The 10,759-nt window shown below is 52.3% G+C and overlaps 1 protein-coding gene across 1 annotated transcript; it reads right to left on the minus strand.

Annotated features, from left to right (window-relative positions):
• Positions 1–793: 793 nt before the first annotated feature.
• Positions 794–4,922, minus strand: C1QTNF4 (C1q and TNF related 4). The gene is made up of 2 exons (XM_004387716.2): positions 4,835–4,922; positions 794–1,919 (listed from the first exon to the last, which is right to left on the minus strand). Exon 2 carries the CDS (start codon positions 1,912–1,914, stop codon positions 943–945), a length of 972 nt encoding a protein of 323 aa, XP_004387773.1. The 5' UTR covers positions 1,915–1,919; positions 4,835–4,922; the 3' UTR covers positions 794–942.
• Between the last annotated feature and the right edge of the window lie 5,837 nt (positions 4,923–10,759).

Below are 10,759 nucleotides of genomic sequence, written 5' to 3' on the forward strand. Positions count from 1 at the left end.
CTCAGCACCCAGTCCGCATTTGGATGTCCCTTTTACACCCAACCAAGACTCCAGGGTCCCTGAACCTCCAAATTCCCCATCTGGGCTACAATAGACTGCACTTTTGGAGTTCTGTGTTTTGGAGAAGGGAGGCAGGTAGAAGAACATTATCTTTTTGGGCGGGTGAGAAATATCTTTTGGTCCATCTCAACAAGGCTCAGACGACCACCCTGGAGAAGGAAGGAGGAGCAGAGGAGATAGGAAGACAAGCTGAGGCGCGCTGGGGGTTGGGGTAGGTGCAGCCCTGATCATGTGTACCTCTTCCATAAAATGCTCTGTTCTGGCCTCCTGGAGCTCTGTCCTTCTTTGTCAGAGTAAGCTGTCTATCTCCTGCCCTGAGCAAATCACCCTTCCATCCTGGGAGGGCAGGAGTCAGCGCCACTAGGGATCAACTCCTCCTCCACATCCCCACTCCCTTATGGAAGAAGGAATGTGCTGTTTCCTTCAATCCCACACCCCCAGTGCAGTGGGGTCGCGGGGTGTTGGCACTCATCACAGAAAGGAATTAGCACAGCTCTAAGAATAAGGTCGTAGGTCAAATGAGGAGTCAGATCCACAGGAGGGTAAGCAAGCAGAAGGTCAGACAAAACTGACTGGAAATGGATTAGGCGAGTAGGACTCAAGCAAATTCCCACGTCCTCACCCTCCCGGGGCCTAACCGAACCCTACCCTCTGCCCTCCGACCCCCCGGGGACCTACGCCAGTCAGTGCCACCCCGGGCCGGAAGCGGCGCAATCAAGACAGAGCGCGGGACCCTCGGGAGACAGGCGCCGGCGCAGGCCCACTTTATTGGTAGAGTCCAGCGGCGCTGGGCAGGCCGTCATGCTCGCGTCGGCGGGACGTTCGGGCCCGGGCTCGGCATGCAAGCCCCCGGGCCGCTCCGGGCTCCTCTCCGCCCGGGGCTCAGAGCTCCGGGGGCCCGAGGCCCGGCGGGTTGGCGGCAGGGTCGGGGTAGACCAAGAAGCCGGAGAAGGTGATGTACTTGCCATGGTTGCTGTAGGCGCCGTAGCCGTCGTGGTCGTGGCTGAGCAGCCAGACGGCGTCGCCGCGCTGCAGCGCCAGCATTACGCTCTGGCTCTGCATCTCACGGCGCCGCGACGCGCCATCGTCGTAAATCATGGCCTGCACCTCGTCGCGGTTCTTCATCAGTTTCACCGACAGCGTCTTGCGCGGCAGCTTGCCCAGCGTGAATGAGAAGAAGTAGGCGCCGGGCAGGCGACAGCGGAACACGCCGGCTGCCGCGTCGAAGTCGCCGCCGATGTTGACGAGCTCCGTGTCGAAAGCCAACGGCTGATGCCGCGGCCCGGAGCCTGCGTCGGAGCCCACCAGGCTGCGCGTGCGCGCCGCTGAGAAGGCCGAGCGAGGCTCCGGGGGCGCGGGCGGGCTGCGCGCAGGCGCGTCGGCGTCGGCGTACACCAGGTAGCCGCTGAAAGTGGCACCCGGGGCGCCGAGTGCGTACTGTGGCGCGCCGTGCAGCCGCAGCCACACCGTGTCACCGTAGTCGAGCTGCAGCATGGCGCTCTGGCTGGCGGAACGTCGCGCGCCGTGCCGCCGCTGCTCGTCGAAGGCCAGCGCCTGCACCTCGTCGCGGTTGCGCACCAGCATCACCGACAGACTCTTGTGCGGAGCCTTGCCCGCGGTGAAGGAGAAGAAGTAGGCGCCCGGGACGCGGCAGCGGAACTGGCCCGTGGCCGCGTCGAAGTCACCGCCGATGTTCACGTACACCTTGTCGAAGGTCACTGCCATCTCCGACGTGCCCTCCAAGGGACTAGTGCGCGCCGCCGAGAAGGCCGAGCGCAGCTCCGATGAGGCCCGGGCCGGGCCCAGAGCCCAGCAGGCGGCCGGGCCCAGCAGGCTCAGCAAGAGCGGCAGCATGGCGCCTAGGAGGGGAGGCAGAGGGGCCGGGAGAGAAGGGTTTAGGGGAGAGCGCACCTCCAGACGCCCGGCCCTCCCGGACTGGGAGGCATGAGTTCTCTTTCCAGTCCTGCCCTTGACTCACTCCTGGGTTTTTCAACACACTTGGACTAAGTAATCGGTTCTCAAGCTCCAGCCTGCCCCTGAGTGACCTGGAGGGCTTGTTAAAGCCCACTTTGTTGCCGCCTGCCTCCAGACTTTCCATTCAGTAGGCATGGGGTGGGGCCTGAGAATGTACATGTCTAACAAGTTCCTGGGTGATGCTGATGCTGCTGGTCCGGGATCCACACTTTGAGAACCATTGGATTAGGCTAGTGATTCGTCAATCTTATTAATTTATTTATCTTTGTAAGCACCAGACTCTCAAGTAGAAGCTTGCACACATCTACTACGGATACAAGCAGAAATGTTATGGTTGAAGGGACCTACAGCCCTGTCTGCTGGGCTCACTACTTTACTTCCCCCTTGGCACCTCAGCACCCGAGGAACACAGGGAGTGTTGAGGGGGAGGTGTCTCTGAGTTTCCCTCAGCCTCCATTTTGTGTCATTTTCCTGTGGGTATTCCAGGGTCTTGGCCTGCCCCTCAGACACTGACTTTCCGTCTTAATGTCCTCCATGATGGCTATTGTCTAAGCTGCCATCTGGGCAGGAAAGGGAATAGCTCCCTGACCCCTTTCCCGGCCTCTGACTCACTCAAGGGTCAGCTCCCACACTGGACCTCTGGATTCGCTAGAGACCCTCCCTCACTGAGTAGGCCAGAACAGTTGGGTCTTTGAGGTAGCTTCCTTCTCCAGTGAAATCAGAGGAAAAAAGAAAGCAGCTCCTTCCTTTCTACTTGGAGGCTGGTTACAGAGAGGAAGGAGAGAGTCAGGAGCTGCTAAGGATAGAGGTGGAGAGCAACAATTCCAGGAGGGTTTTGGCAGAACTGTGGATCAGCAATTTTGTTCCTCAGTGGTGGTGGAGTAGAGACAACAGCCTGAGCTCTGGTCCTGAGTCCACCGCTTACATGCTGTGAAACCTTGGGCAAGCACCCTAACTTCTCAGAGCCATGACTTCCTCTGTGTAAATGGGAGCAGACCGGCTTCACAGGCTTGCTGTGAGCATGCTCTGTGATAGCAGGTGTGAACATAGTTTGTGAGCAGCAATGCTGCCCGCGTGTGCAGATAATTCCATTCTTGGCCCTCACACAAGTGATCTGATAAAGTTCTTGACATATGCGGTTAGTGGCTCAGTAACTCCTGTCCTTGGGAGCTTGGTGAGGGCACTTCTAACTCCAAGGAGTCACTCTTCAATGGTAGCATTCATTGCTTCGTGCTTCCTAGTACAGCATAGGCTTTGGGGCTTGAATACCCAAAGGCCCTGAAGTAAAGACGAAGCAGGAAAGAAAATGAACTGGAGACGGTGTAGGATGTAGGCTTCATAGGAAAGACCTTGGGAGTGTGTGTGTGGATATGTGTCTCTCAGGGATGCTGGGGCCTGTGGGAAGGGTTGCCAGGTGCAGCTGTGCAGACGTGCCCTGTATAAGGGCACCCACCTGAGGGTAGGTGGGAGCTGTAATCTAGCTCACGTTTCACTTGCTCAGCTGTGTGGACCTGCAGCCACCTGGGGGAAAGTATGCCTTTTGTAAATTCTCATAATAGAGACCTCAAGTCGATAGCCAAGCTAAGCACTCCCTTCAGAGGAGATCCCTATAGACTAGCCCACACCTTGTGAAGGCAGGGAGGAGGGAAGGGGACCATCGGCAGGGGTGAAGAGTGTCCAGTGCATTCCATTTTACTAAACTCTTGGACACATCTGATCTCCCAGCAAACCTGCAAGATAGGCAGGTCCTTTCCCATTTTATAGATGAGAAAGCTGAGGCCCAAAAAGGGGAAAGAACTTGGCCAATGGCCCCCCTCCCCCATTCAACACTGAGGTAAGCCTTGAACCGAGAGGTCTTTGACTCCAAATCTTGTGTGCCTTCCCCTCTCCCACTACATTTGCCTTCTAGACACAGGTACCCCAGCCAGCCTGTCCCCTGCCTCAGTTTGCACTTTTGCAAAAACAGGAGAGGAAATAAGTAGAATGAGTCTTAGGATCCAGGGTGAAACAGAAAACAAGAATAAATAAAACCTTAGTGTTTTGTCTTCTAAGAGCATAGGAACAGCTCGTTTCTTCCTGACGCTGCTGCTTTCCTAGGAGGGCCTGACCCGGGAGCACCTGCCCACCCCACCCCTGCCAATCTCCTTTCCAAGTCTGGTGCACTCCACCATCGCCAGAGGGTCCTCCCGTGTGCCCAGTGCCCAGCATGTGTCACCCACTGCTGCCCATTTCCCGGATCCCTGGGTCCCATTCCCTGAGCAGGTCCCAGGTGGGAGGGGTCCAGGTGGGCGGCATAGCACAGGAAGGAACTGGCTGTTCCTAGCTCTGTCCAGGTGGGGCTCAAAATAGCCATCTTCAAAGAGAAAAAACTGGGACACCGAGCCGAGCACTCGTGAGGGTGCCGACCCAGAGGCCCGGAACCGCCGCGGCAGAACCAAAAGATGTACGGAGCTCCGTCTCCGCCAGCCCCTACCCCGCAATCAGCCCCTCCACAAGTCCCGCCAGAACCCCCTCCCACCTACCCTGAAAGCCCCTCATGCTCCCAAGGGGAGAAGCCCCCCTTTCACGGAAACAGCCCACGAATCGTTTCTCATGAAAAAAAAAACACTCCCCAGAAAGGGGGACCCCAGGCCCTCTCCCCAGACTTCACGCATCACTTCGTAGTAAAAGCCCTTGAGCCTCTTTCATGAAAATGCACCCAGGTCCTCCTTGGAAGGAAATGGACCCCACCCCCGCACCCCCTCCCTCGCCTCCAGTGAAGGAGACACCCTGGTTCCCCATCTCCAGGAGATGCCCTCACCTTGTGGGGGCGGCGGGCAGGCGGGTTGGTCCGAGCCCGCGCTCCGGCTCCGGCTCTGGCTCCGGCTCCGGGGACGCCGGCTGCGCACGGTGCACCCGCGCTGCGGCGGTGCCTGGCCTGGCGGGCGGCTGCCTCGGCCGCTCCTTCGGCTCCGATGCTCGGCAGCGGAGCGCGGGGACCCCTGGCTGGGCTAGGGGCAGCGCGGCGTAGCGCGGAGGCGTGGGGGACGAGGAAGGACAACTAATGAGGGAACCAAGCCGAGAGGCGAGCGAGGAGGCAGGGGAGAGGCGGGCAGGGGAGAAGGAGGGAAAAGGAGAGGAGGGGGAGGGAAAAGGAGGGGCGCGCCGGGGAGGGAAGCTGAGTAGCGGGGCCTAGGGGCGCCAAAGGGCAGGCCTGGGCGCCGGCTGCAGCCACACAGCTGGACCCTTCCCCATCCGTGACCGCCTCAGAGCTTCAGCCTCTGGGTCTAGAGGGCAGGCATCATCAATCCAAGGAAGCAGATGGGGAAACTGAGGCCCCCATCAATCAGAGGCAGAGGCCAAACTGGGAGTGACCCAGGGCACTCTACAGACCAGTCCCCTCTCCGGTTTGGGGAGAGGAGACTGAAACAGGGCACAGAGGCTGCAAGGACAGTGGAAGGTGAGATTGTGGTTGGGACAGATGTCTAGGCTGAGTGGCCTCAGGGGAGGGGTCTAAGTGAAGAGAAGGATACATGGGTCAATGACACCAGCAAAGGCAAGGCTTAAAGCGACCTAATTTTTCTTCCTCACATCCAAATCTGCAAATGCTCATAGTGGATTAGAAAGTAAAGAGGAAGACAAAGCCCCCAGCCACCAGAGGGTTGGCCTGGGTCCCCCTGGGGAGGAGGTGAGAGAGACGGAGTCCTTGGGGCTGAATCGAGTTTTGGGCTCTAAAGGCTGTTTCTGTGGCACCTGCAAGAAGGGAGAGTGTTGAGAAGGACAATGGAACTGCTGGAAGCGCCCTGGGTGGGGAGGGGCACTGGCCAGCCTGCCCAGCTGGGGCAGTCCAGTAGGCATCCAGACTGGGAACAGCTGTCTCCCCACCTCAGCACTCACCAGAGGCCCTTCCCATGACCTCCTGCACTCCGGGCTTTACCTACCATGGGAAGCTCAGACTCCCTGCATTAGGCCTTCTGTTCTCTCCCTTGACAGCTGTGGACTTGGCAAAACTGCCTGGAGCTCAGTAGCTCAGTAGATGTTGACTGAGTGGAAGGCCTTTGAAGAGCCCCATTCTCACTCCACCTCCCACCCTCCACCTGCCTCTGGTTGCCTTGGGAGGTCTGGGCTGTAGTCCTGGCTCTGTTGCTGTGGGGTCTCTGAGAGGCCTGCCCCCCCCCCCAAATAAATAAATAAATAAACACCTTGCCCTCTGAAGCTTTCTTTCTCAAACTCTCTCAAAACTTATCTGATGATAGTTCCCCTCCTAGGAGACCCTGATGTTCAAGCATTATTCTAGTATGGGTTAGTGGCTTGAAGGTGTTGACAATGACTTGCTCATTAAGTTACTGTTAGGTGAACAATGAGATGAAGGAATGAATACATGTTTTAATAGAAAGGGATGAACAGAGGCATTTCAAGTTGGGTGATGGGGGTATTTCAGAGCATGGGGTGAAGCCACTGTCTAGCCCTTGTCAGATCACAACTATCTCCTTCACCAGCTTGAAGAGCTTGGACCACAGGCCTACCGGAAGGGCATGAAGCAGCGTGAGGGTGGGATGAGCCATACGGGGGGGATAGCAGAAGGGTGGGGAAGGCAGGAAGTTGACCTGTGGCAGCCACAACTCTTCTATTATGGCATTGTGTCCCATCTGGGCCAGGAGGGTGCTGCCCTCTTGAAGGTGCCTCCTAAAGATGTGATTCGAATGGTGGGAGGGGGAGAAGGAAGACTCTCCAGGCAGGATGATTAAATCCCAGTGGGGGCCTGGCTCAGGCCAGGAGCCATCTGACCCTGTTTTCCCCTAGATCCACAAAAAGATTTTCACCAGAGAAGCCAGGGTGAGGGTACAGAGAGATGACTGGGGCAGATGATGGTGGGTTTGCTTCAGGGGATTGAGATGGGGAGGAGAGCTGGGGGTGGAGAAAGGATATGGAGAAAGAAGATGCTTTGAGCTGATGGGTGTATAGGGTAGATTAGGATGGGAGGTAAGGGAGCATCAGAATGGACGTTAGGAAGAGGTGGCAGCAGAGTTGAGAGAAAAGAGCTCTAGGCTAGGTTGTAGTTCCTGCCTGCTCCTACCTTGTTCTGTAACTACCACCACTAAAATCATAATTAAAAACAAATAATTTTATTGTGCTTTAGGTTAATGTTTACAGTGCAAGTTAGTTTCTCATTCAAAAATTTATACACAAATTGTTTTGTGACATTGGTTGCAATTCCTGCAGTGTAACAGCACTCTCCCCCTTTCCACCCCGGGTTCCCCATGACCATTCGTCCAGTTTTCCTGTCCTTTCTTGTCTTCTTGTCTTGCTTTTGGGCAAGAGCTGCCCATTTGGTCTCATATATTTGACTGAACTAAGATTTGATGCACTGAACACTAATGACCAAAGACCAAAAGAGTTGTGGAATGACATCAAGGACATCATACATGAAGAAAGCAAGAGGTCATTAAAAAGACAAGAAACAAAAGACCAAAATGGCTGTCAGAAGAGACTCTGAAACTTGCTCTTGAACTTAGAGTCGCTAAAGCAAATGAAAGAAATGATGAAGTAAAAGCGCTGAACAGAAGATTTCAAAGGGCAGCTCCAGAAGACAAAATAAAGTATTATAATGAAATGTGAAAAGACCTGGAGACAAAAAACCAAAAGGGAAGAACACATTCAGCATTTCTCAAGCTGAAAGAACCGAAGAAAAAATTCAAGACTCGAGTTGCAATAGTGAAGGATTCTACGGGGAAAATATTAAACGACACAGGAAGCATCAAAAGAAGATGGAAGGAATACACAGAGTCACTGTACCAAAAAGAACTGGTCAATGTTCAACCATTTCAGGAGGTAGCATATGATTAAGAACCAATGGTACTGAAGGAAGAAGTCCAAGCAGCACTAAAGGCATTGGCAAAAAACAAGGCTCCAGGAACTGACAGAATGCCAATTGAGATGTTTCAACAAACAGATGCAGTGCTGGAAGTGCTCACCTGTCTATGGAAAAAATTTAGAAGACAGCTACATGGCCAACTGACTGCAAGAGATCCATATTTATGCCTATTCCAAAGACAGGTGATGCAGCCAAATGCAGAAATTATCGAACAATATCATTAATATCACACACAAGTAAAATTTTGCTGAAGATCATTCAAAACTGGCTGTAGCAGTACATCAACAGGGAACTGCCAGAAATTCAAACTGGATTCAGAAGAGGACATGGAACAAGGGATATCATTGCTGATGTCAGATGGCTCCTGACTGAAAGCGGAGAATACCAGAACGATGTTTACCTGTGTTTTATTGACTATGCAAAGGCATTCGACTGTGTGGATCATAAAAAATTATGGATAACACTGTGAAGAACGGGAATTCCAGAATACTCAATTGTGCTCATGAGGAACCTGTATGTAGATCAAGAGGCTGTTTTTCGAACAGAATAAAGGGATACTGCGTGGTTTAAAGTCAGGAAAGGTGCGCATCAGAGTTGTATCCTTTCATCATACTCATTCAATCTGTACGCTGAGCAAATAATCCGAGAAGCTGGACTATATGAAGAAGAACAGGCCATCTGGACTAGAGGAAGACTCATTAACAACCTGTGTTATACAGATGACACAACCTCGTTACTGAAAATGAAGAATACTGATGAAGATCAAAGACTACAGCTTTCAGTATGGATTACACCTCAACATAAGGAAAACAAAAATTCTCACAACTGGACTGATAAGCAACATCATGATAAATGGAGAAAAGATTGAAGTTGTAAAGGATTTCATTTTACTTGGATCTACAATCAACACCCATGGAAGCAGCAGTCAAGAAATAATGATGCATTGCATTGGGCATATCTGCTGCAAAAGACCTCTTTCAAGTGTTAAAAAGCAAATATGTCACTTTAAGGACTAAAGTGTGCCTGACCCAACCCATGATGTTTTCAATCGCTTCATATGCATGCGAAAGCTGAACAATGAATAAAGAAGACCTAAGAAGAACTGACGCCTTTGAATTATGGTGCCGGCGAAGAACATCAAATATACTATGGACTGCCAAAAGAACAAACAAATCTGTTTTGTAAGAAGTATAGCCAAAATGCTCCTTAGAAATGGGGATGGTGAGACTTCGTCTAGCTTACTTTGGACATGTTATCAGGGGGGACCAGTCCCTGGAGAAGGACATCATGCTTGGTAAAGTAGAGGGTCAGTGAAAAAGAGGAAGACCCTCAAGGAGATGGATTGACACAGTGACTACAACAATGGGCTCAAGCATAACAACGATCGTGAGGATGGCACAGGACTGGGCGTGTTTTGTTCTGTTGTACATAGGGTCAATATGAGTCAGAACCAACTGGATAGCACCAAACAACAACAAGAAGCATGTTCCTCACATGTGTTATTGTTTGTTTCATAGGCCTGTCTAATCTTTGTATAAAAAGTGGGCTTTGGGAGTGGCTTCAGTTCTGACGTAGCAGGGTGTCCAGGAACCATACTCTCAGGGTTTCCTCCAGTCTCTGTCAGACCAGTAAGTGTGATCTTTTATTGTGAATTTGAATTTATTTTACGTTTTTCTCCTGCTCTGTTCTGTCTGGGACTCTATTGTGATCCCTGTCAGAGCGGTTGGTGGTGGTAGCTGGGCACTATCTAGTTCTTCTGGGTACAATTGTAATTTTAATAGCAGGTTCCACTTACTGAGTGTGACAGAAGCTGTTAGTGCCCCACCCATACCCCAGGCCTACCTGGAGGTCACTGCAGACAGTTCCAGAATACACCCCTGCTTCCTGTGTCTCTGTGCTCTGGCTGTGGAAGTGAGTGTTGGCCAGGCAGGAGGTTAACATGCCAGAGCAACCCTCCACCAATGAGGGTCAAGAGTTAGTGGATAAATACCTCAGCTTTCTGGTCCCTCTTTGAGACAATTCCCAGCTCCAACATCTGAGAGAGACCCCAACAGAACTGAACCTAAATTGTTCGTGGTGGAAATTTTCTCACATCTGTATGCTTTATTTGCTTTCCTCCCTTCCTGGTCTCACTTCTCCACTCCTTCACTGTGCTTCTTAGGACCACCTCCTAAATAAACTACCTGTACCCAAATCCTTTCTCAGACTCTGCTCTTGAGTGAACTCAAACTAAGACACTGTACCACAAGTCTGTGTCTGACAGCATGTTAAGTCTTTTTCACATCTATTACCTTATTTAATTTTCTCAGTGCCTCCTGAGTTAGATATCATTCACCCAACTTTACAAATGAGGAATAAAGAGGTTAGTGCAGGGCAGTATCCAAATACACGTCAGCCTGGCTACAAAGCCCAGTCTTTAACCACTACGCTCTGCAGCCTCCCTAACTCCCTGATCCCCTCTGGACCTCATTTTCTCATCTGTAAAACAAAGAATGAGCTCTTGACCTTTAAGAGAGGCCCTGAACTCTGTTTCTCCTGCAGCTAGGCATGGCCAAGGAGATGAATGAGAAAGCTCTTTAAAGAGACTGACTTAGCTAGGAGGCCCACTCTTTTTGCTCTGCCTCCTCTTACCCCTCTTCTTGGAATGTAGATATGAAGGCTGGTGCTCCAGTTGCCACCTTGGGCTAAGAGACAACATTGGCGGCTCTAAGGCACAGTGCTATGTAGGCACTCAGGTGGAAGCCAAGATGAACAAGACCTAGACCCTGCCATTAAGGAGCTAATCATCTAGTGGGGGCAGCAGACTGTGAACATAAAGAACCACAATAGGAGGAAAGAGATCAGCACCTCAGAGAGTTGCTAAGGGCTATG

Source organism: Trichechus manatus, unplaced genomic scaffold (assembly GCF_000243295.1).
Source record: "Trichechus manatus latirostris isolate Lorelei unplaced genomic scaffold, TriManLat1.0 scaffold00191, whole genome shotgun sequence".
Taxonomy (NCBI): domain Eukaryota; kingdom Metazoa; phylum Chordata; class Mammalia; order Sirenia; family Trichechidae; genus Trichechus; species Trichechus manatus.